Source organism: Botryllus schlosseri, chromosome 13 (genome assembly GCF_051294905.1).
Source record: "Botryllus schlosseri isolate E-star chromosome 13, Bs_hap1, whole genome shotgun sequence".
Lineage (NCBI taxonomy): Eukaryota > Metazoa > Chordata > Ascidiacea > Stolidobranchia > Styelidae > Botryllus > Botryllus schlosseri.
In genome coordinates, this window is record NC_137248.1 from 19,840,241 (window position 1) to 19,864,581 (window position 24,341).

Genomic DNA, 24,341 nt, shown 5'->3' on the forward strand with positions numbered 1-24,341 from the left:
ATGTCTTTGTTCATATGTTGGTATTACCATTCATCTACTGCAGAATAATCTTGCAACAGCCAGAAGTTCACCAGAACAGATACTGCCTTGCGATACCAATTCTAACATGATCATCTGTCGAAACGGCCATACAATAGTGGTGATGTGAATCTGACGGTTCGGTTATTTCGTGATTCAACCACCCTTTCTCATGTTGATCGACTTTTGGTGTGTCGAACTTCAATAGTCATGTCTTAATTCTCGTCCTCTGACTTTGATCATGACCCACTTACATTTTGATATTTGATGTAAACAATTTATGTTAATTTTCTACAGCACAGATAAATGTCATTATAGCTTTGACGCCACACAATGTTGCGTCCTCGTTTTACTATACTATCATCGGCCCATTCAACCAAGATATGTTAGCCAGGTCGGTTTCGCACCTTCGCAGGTGACTGAATGACCAACCCATTATGCCCGCTGAACAACAGAACCTTGGTAGAAGAGGCCGACTATGTGTAGGGAGATGATGGAATGAATGTGTCTCTTGTACACTTTAAGCTTGAACAAGACACGAAGGGTGATATTGCATTCAGATGCCATAAATGCGATGGGGCGTAGCCTGGAAGCGTTCAAACGTCTCTTCCTTTAGTTTCATGCAATATTACAATTTGTGCTTCCGTTTTCGTTGTTCATTCAGTTTGTGTTTAGTTATAAATACCACTGTTACAATTGCCCCGCAAGGGTGGTACAATTGCCCCTGGGTACGGGGCGATTGTAACATTTGAGCAGCGATTTTTGCGACCCAAAATTTCCATGATAGATTGTTGATTGAGTTCCAATTTAGTTTTCATATCAACTATCGAGTTGTTGGCTTCTTTATATAAAACTTTGGAAGTGAAATTTCCACGAGAAGAACACGTAATGTTGAAAAATACGAAAAGTGTTACAACTGTCCCCGGTCTCCCGTACATGACTGAACCATTCGACAGTTCATGGAGCCGGAGCTGGAGCCGGAGCAGCGGTATCAGTGATCTCCGGAGCTTGGAGCCGGAACTAATTCACCATAGAAGAGAGCTCCGGAGCCGGAGCTGGAGCAGTTAAAGATTTGTGCCAACGCCAAAGCCCTGACTGGCACTTAGCAATATTAGGGAATATCAATGGGTGTAGTAGCAATAGGAATAATAAATGTATCGGAAATGTGAAATAAGTGACAATGACGTACTCAGTTATTATTTTCAACTTGAAGCTTAAGCGCATGCTTGAGTGTTGTATTGAAACGCCTACAAGTGAGTCGCGCTACAAGTCTGCAAAGGTAATACAACAACAGGAACAACAGCTTGAAGCGATTTCGCAGGGGAGTACTTTAATTTAGGGTTCTGTTTTAAATTACGCTGATTAGAATCACTGTGACTTCATTCAGTTATTTTCCCTAAATCCACCCGCAGATTTTATTGGTTTCTATTTTTTTTCGTCTAATTTTTCGAAAAGATATGCGAATGCGGTTTATTGTTGGATAACGTTTGTCGTTCAAAAACCGGACATAGTTTTTCGCCATATGCACCGGTAAATTTCAGTGAATCGACGGCAGTGTTGGGATGACTCGAGTCATGACTTGACTCGAGTCAGACTCGAGTCAACTTTTTCGTATGACTTGACTTGACTCGAGTCACTTTCCAAAAATGACTTGACTTGACTTGACTCGGCCCTTCAAAAATGTGGATTGACTCGTGACTCGAAGCAAAATTTACGAGTCAATTTCAAGTCATCAAGTACACAGTGTCGATTAAATCACCGAATCTTAAATATGTTACGATTGTTCGCGATACGCGGGTGTCACTCGTGAGAACAACCGGGCGTTCACTGATTGTACTTCTCACTGGACCTCCATTATTACATCACAAAAAAATTGACCGCAAACGAAATGATCACAGCTTACGTTGTCGTAGTAGTAGAATATGAATCTGAAAGCAACGTATCTCTGTTTCTTAGACGGCTCGATGCTTACATTGCACCGTGGTGCTCTTTGCCTACCCTCTTGTATAGTTTGAATCAAACGAATATGGTAATGCGTATATATGATCGTGGCTGTGTAGATGGGTAGTGTAATGTACATATCAATTTATATCGACTTCACGAGGATTCCTATTTGATCCTCTAGTTTGACTGATAATACCAGACTGTAGCATGCAGGTACACAGTTACTCAGGTATTTTATTAGCAATTCTAGGTGTGCGTGAGCAATACAACCCATTTTTGCATGTGTATTTAACTTTATATTCGTTGTTTGATTCAAGATAAATGGTCAATTAATCTGTCTTTCACACAACTAGCAATAGTTAATGACGTTGAATCATCATTCATACTTCGAAAATTCAATTTGACTTGAATTGTGACTTGACTCGTGACTTGACTTGACTTGACTTGACTTGACTCGAGTCACCTTCGAAAATCGATTGACTTGACTTGACTCGAGTCAAAATGTGCAATGACTCGAGATGACTCGTGACTCGAAGGTAGTGACTTGATCCCAACACTGATCGACGGTAAGACGGTGTTCCATCACGAACAACATGCATGAGTAGATTGTGTGTCTTGTCCTTCGTGGAACACGTGAGATGCTACTGGTGTTGTCAAGATGCCGTATACCCGAAGTTTAGAGGGTCTACATGTTGATGTCGATGTCACGTGTAGTCTGGGGATGGTATAAACGTGAGGTTCACGTTCACGTTCTGTGCGTGAACCTCAGAAATTTAGAGTTTCACGTTCACAAACGAACTTTGTTCGGTTCTGCACTGTGAACCTTTTTCATGTATTACAATTTTCCACGTCATTCTAACATCTTTGGTTTAAATTCTTGTCATCTCAACTTCGGACCACTATATGCAAGGCGCTGGCAGCATAAAAAAATCAACACTAAACGAGGATGCACCTTGTCAATCTCAAATTTCTCACTTGCTTTGTTATATAGGTTTGCTCGAAATATTCAGCTTTCCGTTTGTGAGTATTTAGTGACTCTCTGCTGTGAGCTTGACCCGCAATCACACAACATCAAGAACGAAATACACTAGATCAGTGCTTCTCAACCGGCGGGTCGCGACCCACCAGTAGGCCGCGAAGCTATTTTAGGTGGGCTGCGAAGACGTTCGAACTGTTACACTTTCGTATTCAATTTTCCAACTATTCTGAACACTTTATATTCTCAAGATTAGAAGAGTTAATGTACATTCTCCTCAAAATTAAATTGTTTTGCGCCCATAAGCGCCACAAGCCACGTTGCCGTGCTCACAATAATTCGTGAGCCAGGTTTTCGTCACAGTCATATTGGTTGCAGCGTGAAATCCGACAGTGCGTTATTGTGTATGCTTGAGATTGAAATTCATTCTTTCCTCCAAAGGGTTTGCGAACGTTGATCGGGAAATGCAGCAAACCAGCCCGATTTGTTTGTGGATTCATGGTATTCGTGGTGGTGTTTCAATGGTAATTTACACCAGGCCGATATTTTTGATTATGATTCCGCATCAGACGACTTGGAGCACGGCTCACTTCCAGACATTTTTAAAACACCGCTTAAGCAGATCGGATGACGAGGAGTCTAGATACGCGTTTCACGTCTGTAATCATCTGTTACATGCAGGACCTTAACTGTCCCACCCCAATCCCCCAATTGGTGCATCGAGCTTGAAGAGGGGCCAGAATTATCTCATGAATCAACATAAATTATGGAGTATTGTTTGGAGAGTTATTGAACTTATTTCAAATTTTTTTCGCGCATCGCGCGCATTGGCATTGTTAGATGTCTTGGTTTAAATAGCGGTATACCCATCTCCCTAATAGAATAATATGCATAATCTATAGAAATAGGCCTTTCGGTGTCGGCCATTACCGCGCTACGTCACACCAAGACATATGAGGTTTTGGCCAACATGCGACTCCGCGAATTGTGCATCCGAAAAGGTCGACAGTGAGAAAACTTCTTCCGAAAAGGATCGAAACCTTCGGTAGGCCTATATGTATGCCGAATTGTCCATGGACTATATACGGTATAGGCGCCTAAATGGCTGTCTCCAAATATCGCTGTCGCCAAAAATGCATAGTATTGGCAATATCATTGACCGAATGCCATCATGAATCCCGGAAAATATTCACGCGCAAACAGGCGCGCGACCAGGCGCGACGAGATAACATGTAACACACTGACAACATAAAAACTGGCACCCACGAGCAATGGTTTAAACGTTAATCGCGAAAGGGCGTTTAGTGGGTCGCGCAATGAAATCTGGATGAAAAGTGGGTCGTGAACTGCAAAAGGTTGAGAAGCACTGCACTAGATGTAGGTAGTCAGCGAATGATGCCTATTCAACCATTCATTGAAATGGATGTGAAGAATACGTCATTGTCTAATGTAAATCCAACAGGCGTACGAGATCCATCTTGATTTGATATATTTATTGTGTCACAAAAAACAAATCTGTAAAATTGGGGTGTTGACTACTGTATAACATGTTTACGGGGCGACAACAAGCATATAAAAACCAGTTTTACACTCTGTTCAATATCAATGCAGCATTGGTCAGGCGCCAAATACATTGTGCGGTCCGGTATGGCGTAAGCTTACATTCTCTTGCAAGTCCTTGTCGAAATTGTTGGCAAAGCGACGGACGATATTGATTTTATGGGATTATTGTTATGTTCGTGCATTTTACGTTGGTATCGTTTGTCTCTTATTTGTCTAGGATTAGTAATTACCGCCAATCATTATTTCCTCGTGTGTCGTGCTTCGTATTTATACCCTGTGTTCTGTTGTCTCGTGGTCTTTCGTTTAACTGAACTCTGGATGTGTGTCGCCTGTCTTAAAGTTATTCTGCTGATAATATACTGATTTCATATTGTAACCTCGTCGTATTGAGTTATTGTTCAAAAAAGATCAAGAACATAACAATCGGTGTCAGAAGTCAGATTTAATATTTATTTCTGCGACTGAGATACATCATGGAAGCAAGTGTATTAAAGCTTCTAGAGAAGCAGCGGGAAATGATGGCGAAGCAACAAAGGCAGCATGAAGAAACCATGGCTAATCAAAAGGCACAGCTGGAGCAACAACACGCGCAGATGGAGCAACAAGAGGCACAGCTGGAGCAACAACATGCTCAGCACAAAGAAGATTTGGCGCAGCAGAAGCTGCAGCATGAGCAAGCCATATCGCAATTAGCGCAGAAGTTAAGTCCCGGTGCGTCAACATCTGAAGCTACCGCTCCCAAGTTTGATTCATTTCTAAAATCAAAGGAGAAGTGGGACCAATATCTGCAACGATTCAACCATCACCTAGCAATTTACGGCATTTTCAACATGGAGAAGAAAAGAGCGTGTCTACTCTCATGGATTGGACCCGAAACCTACTCGCTCCTACGTAATTTGTTTGGTGCTGCTGATGTCAGTGCGCAAACCTTCGACGCGTTGACTGAGAAATTGTCTACACACTTCAAGGATTCAATTCATGTGCAAGCAGCCAGGTACGAATTTTACAATTGCAAAATGCAGCCGGGACAATCGTACGCCGATTGGATCGTTACTCTACGCGGAAGGATTGCAACTTCACACTCAAGAGAAGGCTGTAATCAGAGCTACGTTGATGAGCTAATGCGCGATCTCATCAAAGAAACGCCGCACGCGGATGTGAGACGGCATTGTCTAACACAAACCAATCCATCCCTTGACGACGTTCTCAAAGTAGCCGCAACATACGTGAGAACGCTGGAAACTTATAGGGTTATCCAGGGCGAGAGTAAAGGTAAAGATACTTCCATCGTCAATAAAACGACGGGAAGTTATCAGAAGGGGAAAAACCCTCCAAATCCATCCAAGGCAACTTCCCGGAAAGACTTGAATCCTGCAGCCGCTGTTTAATCGATCATTAGAGAAAAGACTGTCAATATCGACATGCAGTTTGTCAGAAATGTGGTCGTAAAGGTCATATCAAACCTGTGTGCATGTCTACCAAACCTAGTGTCACGCAACAGGTCACATCCGTCAATTTCTGCTCAGTGCCACTCCTCTCCTTCGACATCGATCAACTATATCGACGCGTAGGAAACCAGCTCGTGATCAACTCCAGCATCAACGGCATTCCGTTGCCGACACAGTGGGACACTGGTACACCCTCCGCCATGGTGGGATTGACTGGGTACAAAACTTTGGGCTCTCCGAAACTCTCAGCATACCATTGCCGTTTCGTAGCGTACGGTGACAAGCCACTGAAAGTGAAAGGTATTTGCACTGTAACCGTGCAGGTGGGGTCCGAAGTTCGAGTTGGCTTAAAATTGGTGGTTCTCGACGAACACCGTGGGCAAAACATTTTTGGTCTCGATTGGAGCGATGCTTTCTCCATGACCGCTAAGGGAACGTCTGCTTTGGATGCAATTTCCTCACAGATGGTCAAATTGCAATCATGTAATACTATTGACATTTCTGATTCGAACGACAAATTGGTATCTTTTCAGTCCAAATTTCCCTCCGTTTTCTCTAATGTATTAGGACGATGCACCAAGATAAAGGTGACAATTCACTTAAAACCTAATGCCAAGCCCGTATTTAACAAGCCACGTCCTTTGCCCTTCGCAAGGCAAATCGCTGTTCAAACCGAATTGAATAGATTTGTCAATCGAGGTATTCTCGAACCAATCAATTACAGTGATTGGGCAGCACCAATTGTTGCCGTCACTAAATCTAATGGATCAGTACGCATTTGCGGCGACTTCAAAGCATTGAATCAACAAATTCAGATCAACATCCCCTGCCCTCCTTAGATGAATCTTCACAAGTTACAGGGTGGTTGTATTTTCACGAAAATTGATCTTGCCGATGCTTTTTTTCCACTAGAATTTGATGATGATGCGAAGAATTTGTGTGTCATCGACACGCAATTCGGCCTTTTCCGTTATCGACGCATGTGTTTCGGAGTCGCATCTAGTCCTGCAAATTTTCAACGATGTATTGATGCCATGATCGCCGGCTTATACCCGGTGTTGCTAGTTTTATCGATGACATAATCGTTACTGGCACTGATGAACGCGATCATTTTCGCAACTCATCACTACTCTTTGAGCGCCTCACCGAATACGGTTTCACTGTCAACTTCGCTAAGTGTGAATTTTTCAAAAGTAGTATCGAGTATCTTGGTCACATAATTGACAAGAACGGCAAACGCCCGTCTAACAAATCCGTTGAAGCAATCAAACAGTTGCCTAAACCTCAGGATGTTCGCCAGCTACAGGCATTCCTGGGCAAAGTCAATTATTATCGCGCGTTTATTCCTAATTTCACGAATAAAGCCGCTGCCTTGTACCGTCTTCTTCAAACAGACGCGGAATTCATTTGGAATACTGACTGTGACGCAGCTTTTTGCATTCTCAAAAACGACGTAATCGACGCTACGCAGTTATCTCATTATGATGTAAACAAGCATCTCATTTTATCAACGGATGCTTCTCAATTCGCAATCGGCGCTGTCCTCTCAATCGAGCACAATGGCGAAGAGAGACCGATCGCGCACGCATCGAAAACGCTTTCCGATTCGCAAAATCCTACTCTCAAATAGAGAAGGAAGCTCTGTCAATCATTTACGGAGTCACTAAATTTCGTCAATTATTGTATGGTAGAAAATTTACGCTCGTAACGGACCACAAACCGCTTTTAGCTATTTTCTCGCCTGACAAGAAAATTCCCATTATTACAGCGAAACGCTTACAGCGATGGGCACTAACGCTCATGGCTTACCAATATGACATTCGCTATAAACCGACCAATCAGCACGGAAACGCCGACGGTTTATCTCGCCTACCAAAGGGTCCAGACCCTGATTTTGACGAACTGGAAACTCGTGAAAACGCGAAGATTGTTCACGCTATTAATATGGCATTCGATGGCTTACCGTTAACTCGCAATGAAATTCGCGATGCGACGCTGAAGGACAAAACCATGAAAATAGTAAAATTATCTGTCACTCATGGAATCCAAAGTCGCACATTGATGATTTTCCTTGGTTTTCGACTCGCAAACATTCGCTTTCTCTGCACGAAGACATAGTCATGCTCAATATTGATGGTTTTCAGCGCGTAGTAATTCCGCAGTCACTTCGCGCGCGAGCCTTATCATTGTTGCACGAAGGACATTGGGGTATCGCGAAAATGAAGCTGATGGCTCGACGCTACATCGCATGGCCTTCCATTAATCGCGACATTGAAAATCTCGTGTAGAGTTGCGACGCTTGCCGTAAAGTAATGAAAGCGCCTGATCGTCAGTATCGCGAATGGCCCAAAACGTCTGAAAGCATTGAACGGTTTCACTTGGATTTCGTAGGTCCAATGAAAAATAAAATGTTTCTTGTCATCGTCGATGCGCATTCGAAATATCCTTTCGTTAAAGTTATGAATGTCGGATCTACCACAACTACGTGTGTAGTCAATGCTTTGAGGGAAGTCTTCTCTATCGAAGGCTTGCCCATAACAATTGTCACGGATGGCGGGCCGCAATTCACATCAAATGAATTCGATGCGTTTTGTTCGAATTTGGCAATCAGCCATATCGTATCACCGTTTTTTCACCCTGCCTCGAACGGCGAAGCGAAGCGGAGCGTTTCGTCCAGACTTTAAAAGCTGGATTGATAAAAAATTGCGACGGGGGAAAAGATCTCAACTTCGCGCTCCAAACACTTCTCGCTACGTACCGATGTGCACCGCACCCGGGCATAGACTGGAAAACGCCTGCCGAGATTTTATATGGTCGACAGCCGCGCAATTTGTTAAGTTTGTGCTTGCCCTTCGACAAATCGAAACCCGTTGCGCCTGGACAATCAGTCACTCATTTCGAGATTGGTTCCTCGGTTTACGCTCGCAGTTACCGACGCGGACCAAAGTGGGTTGTTAGCGTGGTGACGGGAGTACTGGGACGTGTTGTGTACATAATAGAAACAGATCATGGGTATTGGAGAAGGCATAAAAACCAACTCCAACCACGCTTGATTTCCACTGGTCATGATACAGCCACACAGGAAGTTGCTCAGCCGCAACAGTCACAAGCTGAGCAACCATTGGTCAGACATAGGGCACAACGTCCTGCAGCTAGTCTTGCTCGAGCGTCGGGCAGACGTTATCCGCTTAGAACTAGGACCCAAACTGATTTCTATCGGCCAACGTAAATTACCTTGTACTTTGAACTTACAGGGGAGGACTGTTATGTTCGTGCATTTTACGTTGGTATCGTTTGTCTCTAATTTGTCTAGCATTAGTAATTACCGCCAATCATTATTTTCTCGTGTGTCGTGCTTCGTATTTATACCCTGTGTTCTGTTGTCTCGTGGTCTTTCGTTTAACTGAACTCTGGATGTGTGTCGCCTGTCTTAAAGTTATTCTGCTGATAATATACTGATTTCATATTGTAACCTCGTCGTATTGAGTTATTGTTCAAACAAGATATAGCCTTTGATTGCTTCAGTGGATACATTTGGTGACGTTTAAAAATTCAACATTGTGGCATAAGGTGGCCTAAGTCGTTGCTATAGGTATTGTGTACATTCCCGTATCCCTTCACTGAAATGTAGGGTTGGAATTAGCAAAATGACATCACACGACGTCACAAATTTCGCGTTCGCGTTCTCATAGAACCTTTCAGAAAGGTTCGCGTTCATACGAACCTGAACCTTTCGGGTGTTCGCACCATCCCTAACATGTACCTTTCTAGTTGACTTCGATCGTATGGTAGAAATTATCCTCCTAAATTTAGTGTGGAAGACTGCGGCAAAAATGAATGATGCAGCAGCGGTGAATTCCAATAGAAAACGCATAAAAGTTGATCATTCATTCTCTGCAATGGTGGAACTCAAATAAGGAAGGGTTTGCTTGACTATCTAATCAGGCGAACAAGTATACCTTCTCAAGTTCTAGTTATCCCCACGCTTTCAAATGGACTATTTCCGTTGCCGGAAGCAATTGGAGTACGACGCTGCCAAGCCATTAAGATATATAATTATTTTGTGATTTAGCTGCGCGATATTGTTATGCCTCTCACTGTGGAAATTGCTTTGAATTTCGTTTTGGTTGACTATCGTATCGCTATAAATTTTGGTAAATAAAAAACATACTTTGAAAATTGTTTATTCGATTCCGGCAAAATTTCGACTTTCCGACTTGAATCAGACGTGATTCGATTTCACCGATCCCCATACTAACTCCAATGAACAAGTGTGTAGTAATAGTGTTCATTATTATTTCAACAGTATATATCATGAAAAACACTACGATTAGTTATGTTGTTTTGTATTTCGACTTTCAAGTTTATGCTGGCAATAATGAGATCATATTTTGGTGGTGCGATTATGGAAAAATATGAGGTATTACACGCATCAAATCCTAATCATCGCCCGACAATTCACCTCCAAATGAATGCAGATATTGAGTTTGTTATTATGGTTGTTTTGCCTACAGGCTACTTTTAAATTTAATGCCATGTCGAATTCAAATCTATAATCTGAATGTATTTGTTTACATTATCTGAAGTCTTTCAAATTTCAAAGTTTAAATGTGAAGTTAAATAAGTTTGCTTTACTTCGTTTTTACAACTTTAATTTGGTCTGTATCTCATCAAATTCAAATGCGTAATATTATACCCAGCGTTATTTCTGAATGGGAATTTGAAACATTTTTCCATACTCGATGTCAAAATCGAGATCGAAATAATGAGTTCACACATATTGCGAACCACCAGTTTTTACCACGCACGATTGAAACGTGATGCTACGATTGCGGCAATGACAAGTAGCTCGTTCTTGACTATGTAGCAACAGGAAAGTTGAGCCATTTCAGTATCATAATAAAACAGCTATGAATAGGCCCCGTCACTATGACTCGCCATATGTTTACAATGATCTACATCCCTTTCGTGCTGTGTAACATATTTTGAATTTGATCAGACAACACCGAGACAATGAAAGTGGTATGTCTAGGGCAGTGGTCGGGAAACTTTAGCGTCTGAAGAGCCATATTGACCCTATATTTTCTATTTCAACTCCCGAATAGCCATGCATGTCAATCAACTCTTACGTCACAATTGAAAAATCGTGACGTTATGGTAGTACAAATTCGAAATTACTGCATGGGATTCGTCATTTGCACCGTATTTTCATGCTGGTTGCCTTATTTGAGTAATGAGTATGCGAAACTTGAGTTACATAGATATTTGGCAAGTAACATATTTTAAATTGTATTGAACTGAGAGGGATATGATATTTTTCGAAGCTTACGACAATATACGGTGATTCTCATAAGCCGTTACGTTGCATGTTCACTGCTGGTCGGTGGAATATGTTGGAATTTTATATCTCAGTTCTTAAATGCAAGAAGTTGGACGCTCGTCCGGTAATCAGAGAAATAAAACATCAGATATGAACTTAATTTAGAAGTATGATGGAACGTATTTTTGTGCATGGTGTCGTAATAGATAGTTCGTATGAAACCTGGAGACTTTTAAACAATCGTTACATTCCGACAATGTAATTAGCGACACTTGGCAGTAAGCAGTGTAATAGAGGCTATAGCAAAAAGAAAATCGGATTTCTTTCAATCGATACCAAACAATCACAATCAAGTTAACGGTCGTTAACTAGACTTCGTGATCTTCGCCTTTACAGACACCTCAACAGAGGCGAGATAGCGCAGTGGCTGCAACACCAATGGGACGAATGGGTGCGGGTTCGAGTCCGACCGAGGTCGACTTCAGAATTCCAACAATTCCAACAACAGAATTCCAACTTCAGAATTTCCAACAGACGTAGATAGCAGTAAAACCATTAATCTACTTTTTACACGCTTTTTACAGTTAATACTAGGGATGGTATGAACGTGAGGTTCACGTTCGCGTTCTGTGTGTGAACCTCGGAAATTTTGAGGTTCGTGTTCACAAACGAACCTTGATAGGTTCTGCACTGTGAACCTTTTTCATATATCGCAATTTTCACTTCATTATTACATCTTTGGTTCAAGTTTATTGCATTTTAACTCTATGCATGCGTCACTCTATGCATGGCGCTGGCAGCATAAAGAATCAACACTAAACGAGCATGCACCGTGACAATCTCCAAAATGTTACTTGCTTTGTTACAAAAGTTTGCTCGAAATATCCAGCTTTCCGTTTGTGAATATTTAGTGACTCTCTGCTATGAGCTTGACCCGCAATCACACGACATCAATACACTACATGGCGTCAGCGAATGATGCTTATTACTAGGGCCATTTAAAGTCATTAAAGTCATATTTTTTTCTATGCATCAGTAAGTCGTGAAATCAATTTTAACGCAAAAATCGCATCCATATGGGGTATATTAAGAAAGTTATAAAGTCATATTTTCCTGGTTAGGTCATATTTGAGTTATAAAGTCATATTGTTGTATACTTTAAATAAAAAGTGCCAATTGAAGCAATTACGCACTAAAAAAGTAAGGCAATTTCTGATTGAACGAAGGCAAACTGTCTATGAGGTCACACATTACATTGTGTTGATACGCAATCTGTTTTACTTCTGTGCACTGAAGTGGGACGTAATTTGAAGTTCATAGACTTCAACAAGCGAAAGAAATAGTCAACGCATGAGAAGCTGAAGGAGGTATTGTAAAGAGCGCCAAAGATTCAGTGAACGATCCAAAGTTGACGAGTCAGTTAACATAAATATGCCTCCACTACAACAATATTTCAAACTTGATACTGAAAATGGAAAGTTGTCCGTACACCATCAAAGAGGCCCATGCTGATCTAAATGCCCTCGATTTCGGAAAAGAGCCGCTTGAGCTCAAAAATTACATTAAGAAGCTATTGGACGAAAACGATGTGAAACAAATTGTGGAGCTACAAAGACAAGACATTTCACCAGCGCTGTATATGCAAAACTGCAGAAGTGTCAACCAACATCAGCGTCTGTGGAGCGCTCATTTTCCTTACTAAAGTCATTTTTACTTCCAAATGGTAACTTTAAAGACTCCAACATTCCACACTACATGAAACTGTACTACAAAAGTGGTTTAAAATAAAAATGGATGTGTATTATTGTTATGTTGTTCATGTTTTACTCGTCAGTTCCATGAGCGACGTTGGTTACATGTAAAAATACACGATTTTCGCATAAAGTCATATAAAGTCATATTTGCCCAAAAATAAAGTCATATAATTGATTTTTTAAGGTCATATAAAAATGGCCCTACTTATTACACCAATGAATTAGGTTGATATCGTATTCTATCTAGCTGGCGTATACGGGGGCAATCTTGACTTCATATGCATACTGTATTATAAAAACCAAATCTGTGCGATTGGGGAGTTGGCTACTGCTGTATAACTTGTTAATGGGCGAGTATCGGTGCAAATAATAGAAACCCGTTTTACACTCTGCTCAATATCCGTGTAGCAATACTCAGACGCATAATATATTGTTCGGTTTGGCCTACACCGTTGGCGTAAAGCTTATTTTCCCTGGCAAGTCCTCGTCGAAATTGTTGGCAAAGCGATGGAATATATTGACTTTATGAGATTATTTTATCATTTGACTGCATTTGGCGACGTTTAAAACGTCAATATGTACTTCAGCATTGTGGCATTGCTAGGTATCGTGTACAGTACATTAATATAGGCCAGTGGTTCTTAACCTTTTTTCCTCCAGCGCCCCCTTTCAAAAATTATCATGCTCCAGCGCCCCCCCCCCAACCTCATATTGTAAGGAATGTAATACACACAATGAGTAAGAGGGAGGGCCGTAACAGCACTTCGTCAACTCCCCTAAAAATGATTGCCTTGCGCACCCATAGCGTGATAAACGAAACTTCTGAGGGCTTCGCCCCCAATAACCCCATAGCGTAATTTCGATGGTCAGCAAAGTTTGTGTGGCCTGGTCGCCCTATGTATCAAAATTTTCTATAATGCATGAATGGATAGGTGGTATTATTTACATATATAAGTCGCTATAAACTTTTTATCCTCTCAGCCCACGTAATTAGATTTACCAGTAGCGCTGAGTGAGCTGTTGTTTGGGATAATAAAGGGCACGTAATTAATAATTAAACATATTCGGGCGTGTCCGTAGGTACAATTAATTCGTTACCAGGGCCGCAACAGCACTTCGTCAGCCCCCCCCCCAAACAAAAAACGTTGGTCTTGGCCCCCCATCTGGTGATAAACCAAACCTCTGGGGGGCTTCGCCCCCAGACCCCCATTCGGCTGTCCGCCATTTGCTGATACTGGTCATCTACATTGGGCGTCCATTTAGTGAGGCAGCTATTCTCGCCATAGGCGCGCGAAGCGCGAAAAATCTCACTAATTAATGGTTGAATTGGTCAATATGATCGGGAATTGCATATATATTATTATCAATTTTTATCCTCTCTCTGCTCACGTAAAAAGATTTACCGGTAAAGCTGAGAGATGTGTGATTGAAAAGGCAGGACCCCTCAATAATTATACATCTTCGGGCGTATACCCGTTAGCAGGAACGAAACTGCACTTCGTCAGGCCCCCGAAAAAACCTGGGTCTTGGGCTCCCATAGGGTGATAAACCGACCGCCCCCCATCACGCTGTTCGCTTTTGCCACGGAATCAGCTGTACTGTTTAGCGAGCCAGTGCAAAGCGCGAAAACTTTCGATGATTCATGCTAAAGTCGGTCAGTAAGATCGGGGATTGCATTTATATTGCTATCAATTTCTTGTCCTCTCTGCTCACGCTGCCTTATTTACCGGTAGAGCTGAGTGAGGTGCAATGTTCCCTCTAAGTTGCGCACGTGCGCAGTGCTGACACGGTCTCTGCGCACAGAAAATCTACGTTGCGCACAACAAATCCGAAGTTATGACCTTTTTTAGTCGTTACGCACTGTTGTCCAAGGGTCAGCGCAGTGAGATGTTGAGTGTGCGCAGACTCATCAAAACTTAAAGCGAACATTGTGAGGTAAAGTTTTGATGTCTTGGAAACTGTAGGGCCCGTAACTAATAAATAAACATATTCGGGCGGGCGAACCCGTTGGTATGACTTCGTTGCATGATGTTATTTCATGACCTCCTGTCTGCTATATCAAAAAATATAGAATCGCCCAACAGGGACATCGCCCAACAGGAATATCCCTGTCGCCAAATCGTACTAAACTAAAAGACCCACACGATTTCAAATTGGTATGTCTTCACTGGCATATAATTTTCCCTGCCAGATGGAATTCGTCTTCTGGGGTTCAGATTGCCAATACAGGAACATTCGGTGCCAGTCATTTAGGCGCCCATGGACAATTAAACCTATATGTATTTTGAAGGCTATAACGAAGTTTTCGGTGTTAATTTGCTCTGAATAATCATTAAGGATATGTCCTACCACCACATCATCTACTGCGAAGTCATTTTTCTCCAGCGCCCCCCATACCGCCTCCCTGAGCCCAGCGCCCCCCATATCGCCCCCTGGGCGTTTCCGCCCCCTTCAAAATCGCCAGCGCCCCTTGGGGGGCGCTGGGGGCAAGGTTAAGAACCACTGATATAGGCTATCACTTCATTAAAATATAGGGTTGAAATTAGCAATATGACGTCACATGACGTCATGAGGTTCACATTCGCGTTCACACAGAACCTTTCAAAAAGGTTCGCGTTCACGCGAACCTGAACCTTTCAGAGGTTCACACCATCCCTAGTTAATACGTCTTTTGGTGGTGTTGCATGGTATTCCTGACGGCTTTGCAGTCTGCTTGTTGATAATTGTTGAGGTTAAGCTTCCTATAAAATGTGAGACTTCCGTCAGTAATACGAGATCGTCGGTTCGTCTTGTTGATATTCTTAAATGCGACGCCCCATGATGACATACGTAGGTGGATCCAAACAGTGTCACTATACAGCAGTATACATACCCACTGCAATGGTTGATGCGTCATTGAGGTGCGGTCAGGGGAGGCACTTAGGGCAGTGCATCACCTGTCTACTAGATTTTGAACATTTGTACTACCAAAACGACGTAACTTGCCAAATTAGTGTTCGAAAATAAAGCGTGAAAGGAGAGGTGAGGCATATGTGAGGCACGGCCAGGCCATACCTTACCTGTGATAGCGCAATTAATTTAAATATCATAAGAATTTATAATAACTGATATTAATCGAATGTAATTGTCGATTCCGATTCGACTTTTTAATTCTCAAAATATTCGGCGGTGATAGAACGTTGAGCCACACGCCTACATTGCAACAGCGACTAATACAAAGCTACGTTATCAATCAACAACGTGGATAGCTACACCCGTACAGTGTTGTTTGTAATTTTAATTTGTAATTGTGAACGGTAGTTTATTTCCTGCCGTTGATCAGGAAGACAATGTGTATTTGAAAACTGCATTGTGATACAGGCGCCGGCATGTCTCATAACTGAACCCTTTAATCAATCAACCTATCGCGCAATCCAAGATTTCTAGGCGGGTACACATCGAATTCGGTAATGATATTGGTCGCCGGTGCGACAGCAACTTGGATTTGAGAATTTTGAAAAGGGGGTCTTAGCCCCTAATCCTGAATGCGCCACTGTATTAACCTCTCAAAGACATGTTTATACTGACACAAGAATAATTATACAGGTCGTGATAAAGATTTAATAACAAGTTGCACAATCTTGATAAATCACTCAGTGTTGGGATCAAGTCACTATACCTTCGAGTCACGAGTCATTTCGAGTCACTGCACATTTTGACTCGAGTCAAGTCAAGTCATCGATTTTTAAAGGTAACTCGAGTCAAGTCAAGTCACTCGATTTTTGGAAGTGTCTCGAGTCAAATCGAGTCAAGTCAAGTCAAGTCACGAGTCAAGTCACATTTCAAGTCAAGTTGCCTTTTCGGATTATGAGGCATGATTACGTCATTGCAATTTTTCAGATGCCTGAAATACAGATTGAGTGGTCATTGATTCCAAACCGATGCACAAATATAGAGTATAATATATACCAGTGGTTCCCAACCTTTTTCGACTCATCGCCCCCAATTGAAGCTCCACACCGATCATCTCCCCCCAAATATTGGGAACCAAAAAACAGCACCTCGTCAGGCGGGCTTTGGCCCTATAGGATGATAAGGCAGACCCCCCTCAGCCAGTCAATATGATCGGGAATTGCATATATATTGCTATCAATTTTTCCTCTTTCTGCTCACGTAATCAGATTTCCCGGTAGAGCTGAGTGTGGTGTGTGTTGGAAAAGGTAGGACCCCTGAATAATAATTAAACATCTTCGGGTGGAATCGTTGTTATATTAACTTCGTTAGCTGATGCTAATTACTAAAAGACGCACATGATTTCAAATTGGTATTTCTTTACTGGCAAATGATTTTTTCCTTTCGGGATGGTATTTGTCCTGTAGAGTATAATACCACCAGGACAGGAACATTCGACGCCAGCCATTGAGGTGCATATGGACAATTAAACATATATATATGTATATATGTCGAAGTTTTCAGTCAGCACAAGGGCATTCCTTTTCGGCCAAGGTCTTCTCGCTGCTGATCGTTCTGGCACACTTCTCGGAGTCGCTTGTTACATGGCCTGTAACTTCATATGTCTTGGTGCGTCGTGGCGCAGTAATGGCCGACGCCGAAGTCTCCCATTTCCATAAATCATGCGTTATTTTGTTTGGTGACGGGTACCCCAAAACCAAGAAATATGAAATTATTAAATTGCGCGCAGCGCGAAAACTTTTTGAAAGAGTTGCATGACTTTCTAAAAAATTACTTCATAATTTATGTTAATTCACGAAATAATATTGGGCACCTAATTCGGGTTCCCCGCACCCCCAATTGGGGGTTGGGGTGCAGCAGTTACAGTCCCGACTCCAAAATAACCGTTTTAACGCGCCATCGCCTCCTTCGTTGTTTTCGCCCCCCTATCGCCACCTTCGTTATTTTCACCCCCCTAGACCGCCAAATCGCCCACGTTGGGAACCACTGATATACACGCAAGAAGGCGCTGTATCGCTCACATATACGTAGAACTGTTAAACTACGTTAGTAATTGCATAGCCTCAGTTTATAGTTACCAGCCAAAATAGAGGATAGAGAAACGAATTGATGAGATGCAATACATTACCCATTTACAAATAGATATGATACGATTTGAGCATGCGCTAACAGTTGAGGATAATATAAACTATATTCGAATTCAATTTAAATAAAACAAGAGGTTTGGTAAAGGTAAAAGAACAGAGAACAGAAATAGACATTTTGCTATTTTATTACTTTACTACTGTAAGCTTCGATCACTTCGTTTGCGGTCAATTTATTTATGGGAGAACAATCGAGGCTCAGTGAAACGCTCGATCACTGAATGATAGGCCACCACCCGGAGCACATATCCACCAATGCTCTGCGCAAACTCACAAAAACAGTCCCATGCCGTTTGCTGGCTGCTGAACGACGCTTACGCTTAATCGGTCATCTAGTGCGGCATCAAGACGATCAACCAGCCGCCGCCATCATCAACCACATTCCGACGGAGCCATGGCGCAGAGGTGGCTGGAATAGAACCACATGGCGCTCAATAATAGAGACCGAGCTAGCGCAACGCGGGCTATCGCTCGAAGACGCCCACGACCGCCCACGATGGAGGCGCTTAATAAGGGCCGAAAACTCATTATCTTGATGTTCGTTTGTTTCCTGTTTTCTTTTGCCCTTTTATTTAATTGAAAGACGATATATATATATCGACACCGATTACTTGATGACTTGATATTGACTCGTGAATTTTGCTCCGAGTCACGAGTCAATCCACATTTCTGATACGCCGAGTCAAGTCAAGTCAAATCATTTTAGCAAAGTGACTCGAGTCAAGTCAAGTCATAAGAAAAAGGTGACTCGAGTCAATTCATGACTCGAGTCATCCCAACACTGTAAATTAGGCACAAAAATAATGATTTCGCAAAGATCCATATCTTATGCCCGAAAGAGCCATATAGGGCTCGCGAGCCATAGGTTCCCGACCACTGATATACACCTTTACACCTTGCAGTGGGTATATGTACTGCTGTGGTGACCATGTTTGACCCCACCTACGCATTTCATCCTGGGTACTCGCATATCAAAATAGCATCAAGACGAACCTAAGATGTAGTATAATGGGCGAAACTCCCAAATTTTTAACATAGTTTAACCTCAACCATTATTATCAACCAGACCAGGGGTGGGCAACATACGGCCCGCGGTCTGGATCCGGCCCGCGAAGGGATTTTGTCCGGCCCGCGGACAGTTTTTCGTTTTACATGATAATGTGGCCCGCGGCCCTAGTCTGCCGAGATTTCCCACTTCTTGCTTACAACGTCAAATTTTAGTGACTGCATAGTGCATGTTATACGTATATGCGCAGCGTGCTAGAGTGGAGCTTACGCGTAATTTCGTCGAAGCGAGAAGACTTGCACTATCTGCATTTGCGATGTACTCAACCCTAATGTCGTTTGTGGTAATCATGGTGTTTGTCGACTACAATGGTCAATTACACCAGGCTGATATTTCTTATTTTTCATTCTGTAACCGCCGACTTGTAGCACGGCACACTTCTAGGCTTTTGTAAGACGAAAGCACTGCTTATACCAGGGGTCGCCAACTCAAAACGGGTCGCGGGCCACTTTTCAAATTTCGTAGAGGTCGCGGACCGCATGAATTCATTACCGAGATTTCTCAGGCCACACAGTTGAACAACGATGCTATCTCGTCACTTACTCAACCCTAACGAATATATGTGTTGGTAAATTAGGGGTACCGGGGTTATCGAACTCCTTGAACTCTTAATTGAGGATTGCACCGTGTGTTAATTGATCAGATAGAAGCAGGGCATGGTATGGTATGGTATGGTATGATATGGAAGTATGGTATGGTATGGATCGATATTTTGGTATGGAATATGGAACAATGCAAGTATGGTATGGAATGGAAGATTTTAATCTATGGTATGGAACGACATTTCCATACTTCCATACTTTGGTGTTTTACACATTTTATCGTGGTCTGTGCAAGCTTCATGAAGCGTACGTTGATCGCTGTTCACGGAATACGATCGCTTTTGTTATGAGTGAACGTGAACGCTGTGTAGGTACAAATACACGCTTGTGCAACGGTTTTAGGAGCACTTGGAATGACATGATTTTGTGATGTAATAATGACAACAGTAATGTTGATCCGATATTCTATTGCAGGGGCGGGCAACATACGGCCCGCGGACAGTTTTCCGTCATGCATGATAATGTGGCCCGCAGCCCCTGTCTGCCGAGATTCCCCACTACTTGCTTACTACGTCAAATTTTAGTGACTGTATGCGTGTATCCGCAGAGTGCGAGAGTGGAGTTTACGCGTAAGTTCGTCGAAGCGAGAAGACTTGCATTAATTATCGGCATTACCGATGTACTCAACCCTAATGTCGTTTGTGGTAATCATGGTGTTTGTCGACTACAATGATCATTTGCACCAAGCTGATGTATCTTATTTTTGAATCCGTAACAGCCGACTTGTAGCATAGCACACTTCTAGGCTTTCGTAAGACACCGCTTATGCCAGGAGTCGCCAACTCGAAACGGGTCGCGGGCCACTTTTCAAATTTTGTGGAGGACGCGGGCGCATGAATTCAATATCGAGATTAATTAGGCCACACAGTTGAACTCAACCCTAATAAACTGACATCTTGGTAAATCTGCGGTATCGGGCTTATCGAACGCCTTGAAATCTTAATTAAGGATTGCACCGACTGTTCATTAGGGCTCTTCAAAAATGACTTTTTTTCTCAAATCGTACTGGCTACTTGATAAAATTGCTAGGTTACCTAATTTAAGCCTACACACAAAATTTGGTTCAATTCCAGCCAGTAACCGCTTTGCTACAGGAGAGGAAAGTTTATATTTATTATATAAAACTAAATAACAAAAAATTTGAAAATTTTCTGTTCACCCCATGAAAGTGTTAGGCTGTCTATAGAAACGACGCTCGCCAAATTTGGTTCAATTCCGACCAGTGGAAGCGGAGTTATTGCCGTCGAAAAATTTGAATTTGAATAAAATAGTATTTACGGTGACCGATTCTTTGTTTATTTATTATAGTTGTGCTCACCGTAAATACTATTTTATTCAAATACAAATTTTTCGACGGCAATAACTCCGCTTCCACTGGTCGGAATTGAACCAAATTTGGCGAGCATCGTTTCTATAGACAGCCTAACACTTTCATGGGGTGAACAAAAAATTTTCAAAGATTTTGTTATTTATTTTTATATAATAAATAGAAACTTTCTTCTCCTGTAGCAAAGCGGTTACTGGCTGGAATTGAACCAAATTTTGTGTGTAGGCTTAAATTAGGTAACCTAACTATTTTATCAAGTAGCCAGTACGATTTGAGAAAAAAAGTCATTTTTGAAGAGCCCTACTGTTCATTGATCAACTGGAAGCAGACATGACGGCGCCTGTATGACAATGCTATTCTCAAATCCACATTGTTTCGTCATTATCGGCGAGAAATGGCTTTGAAGTGACATTGCTTCACGTTAAAGTACATTCATTAAATACGATTTATTCCTTGTATACGTGTCACGTGGATAAATGGGCGAATAATGTATCAATTCAGCAATCCGGCCTGCCAAGTACCTAATTTTCCTATATCCGGCCCGCCGACTGGAGAAGTTGCCCGCCCCTGTTCTATTGAGTCTAGACACGCTGTCTCCGAGCATAGTCTATCACAGGGGTGGGCAAACTACGGCCCACGGGCCTCATGCGGCCCTCGACACCGTTCTGTGCGGCCCGCGAGAGTCTAAAGAAATTTGTCAAAAATATTGATAAAATGCGTACCAAAAATCGAATTAATGCAGGGACTTCATTAACCTTTTCTTAGTATATTTCACCATAATAATTCTAAGACAGTGGTTGTCAAACGGAGGGGCGCACCCTCCTTGGGGATCGTGAAAGCATCTGAGGGGGCACGAAGCTGAGCTCAACTGAATTTTTTTCGCGCTCCGCGCGATTTACATACGTTTATAGGGTACATACTTCCTGTATTACTTTTATGTTCAATTTCTGGCGCGACAGCCCGATCTCAAGGCCCACGCAGTTTAAAAGGTTTTAACTGGTAAACATCACAGAAATCCTAAACGACATTGACGTAATTAGGATCACGAGTGTGATTTCAGGTTGGCCCGTTTAGTTTTAAATATTTCAGGGGTGTGCTTATAATAACGATTCGCGCGTGTCTTAAATAGATTCGTTCTCTGTATGCGTACAATTAGGGTATTTATATTTTGTCTACACATAGTAGAAGCGTGTTTGAAGCTAACATGGTTATGACGCTGTCAGCATTGTGTGTCCTGGAACTGTACCAAAAAAGGAATTGGTAAATCTATGAACAGATCTCTGCTCACAGATTCGAATTTCAATCCTGTTCTAAGAATCAGGACAACCGACAAATTGGTTATTGAGGTCGACCAGCCTATGAAATCTCGCCACTATTTCTCACGCTTGTCCGATATCATCAAAGTAATGTTTGGTTTGCATTGAATAAGCATATATATTATCTCCATGTCATCACTATATGATATAATCAAATACCAATACTGCGTTTTGGTGTATAGTCTCAGTTTTATATAGTGCGGCCCGCGAATGGATTCAGGTGTCGAATGCGGCCCGCGAGCTCAAAAGTTTGCCCACCCCTGGTCTATCATGTGACGCAATATTGGTAATGTAGGCAACTCCAACTACCTCATTCCTTGAGTGATGACAGCTTATAAGCAATCATGATGCAACGCACTAATAGCTCAATGTGATTGATAATTACATTTCTTCTGAAACATTGTCCGCACATTTATACTATTTACATACCGAGATATCCTGTTGGTTATATTTCAAACGCTATCACATTAGGATTATAGATCAGAGAGTGGGGTAGTTTGAAATTCTCGCCTTGCTAACCGCAACCAAATACTGTACTAATAATCACGCAGATCGCTGCAGTATTGATCGCCTGTAGCTGGGATATATTATGGGTGCGCCTATATTATAAATTATTTTGCGAGTATTTACTTCAAATTTGCATGTGCCTCATGCCAATGTACCGGGTAGGCGATGATATTCTTATGGAGCAGGGTCGGGCAACTTCTACAGTCGGTGGGCCGGATATAGTAAAATTAGGTACTTGGCGGGCCGGATTGCTGAATGGATACATTATTCGCGCATATATACAAGGAATAAATCGTATTGAATGAATGTATTTTATCGACAGCAATGTGACTTCAAAGCCATTTCTCGCCGATAATGACAATGCGGGCCACATTATCATATAAGACGGGAAAATGTCTGCGGGCCGGACAAAATCTCGTCGTGGGTCGTATCGGACCTGCGGACTGTATGTTACCCGTCCGTTTTATGGACGATCCTAGATAAGAATCTGCTGACTATCTCATTTTGCTCGCGGAAGCTGTAGAGTAGAATAGACGTACACACACCTTACCACCGTGAACTAAACCTCACCAAAACAGACTCTATAAAACTAGTACCAGGAATTAGATTCGCCTCATGGCTAGTTTAAGCAATAATGACATCCGAAATATCAATAATATAGGTGCTAGAAAAGGAACTATACTTATGATAATGAAGTATTTGAAAGTATGGAATATGTATCAAGTATGGTATGGAACAATGTTGGTATGGTATGGAAAATTGCAAGTATGGTATGGAGAGAGTAAGGCAAGTATGGAGTATGGAAGATTTTCGTTCCATACCATACCATACCATGCCCTGGATAGAAGCAGACACGGCGGCGCCTGTATGACAATGCTATTCTCAAATCCACATTGTCTTCGTCATTATCGGCGATAAATTGCTTTGAAGTGACATTACTGTCGTTAAAATCTATTCATTAAATGCGATTTATTCCTTGTATATGTGGAATGTGGATAAATGGGCGAATATTGAATCGATTCAGCAATCTTGCCCGCCAAGTACTTAATTTTCCTATATCCGGCCCGCCGACTCGAGAAGTTGCCCGCCCCTGAACCAGACTGTAAAGCCATCAGTAATACCAGACACGACGAAAAGACGCATTAACCGCAAAAAGCGTGTAAATGCTAGATTCAAACTTTTGCTGTTGTGTATATCTGTTGGAAATCTAAATGTTAATTGCCCCAAGTTTCGAAAAATATTGTGGCGACCCGGAGCAATGCTCTGTATTTGTCGTTTAGAATTTAATGTTGCGCGTGGTATGGCTGGAGACCGCGTGTTGACTTAGTTGAGGAGGGAGTTGGCTGAGAGTGTGACTGGAGTTGGATGTGAGTGAGTGTGTCTCTGTGTTTGTTAGCGTGAAGT

General features: G+C 42.1%; 1 protein-coding gene across 1 annotated transcript in view; it reads left to right on the top strand.

The window, feature by feature from the left end:
• Nucleotides 1-4,974: 4,974 nt before the first annotated feature.
• The window catches only part of LOC145454287 (uncharacterized), a 35,958-nt gene continuing 16,591 nt past the window's right edge, over nt 4,975-24,341 (top strand). Inside the window, exon 1 of the mRNA XM_080332283.1 lies at nt 4,975-5,201. Within this exon, the coding sequence (XP_080188409.1) occupies nt 4,975-5,201 (227 nt within the window). The remainder of the gene's footprint in view (nt 5,202-24,341) is intronic.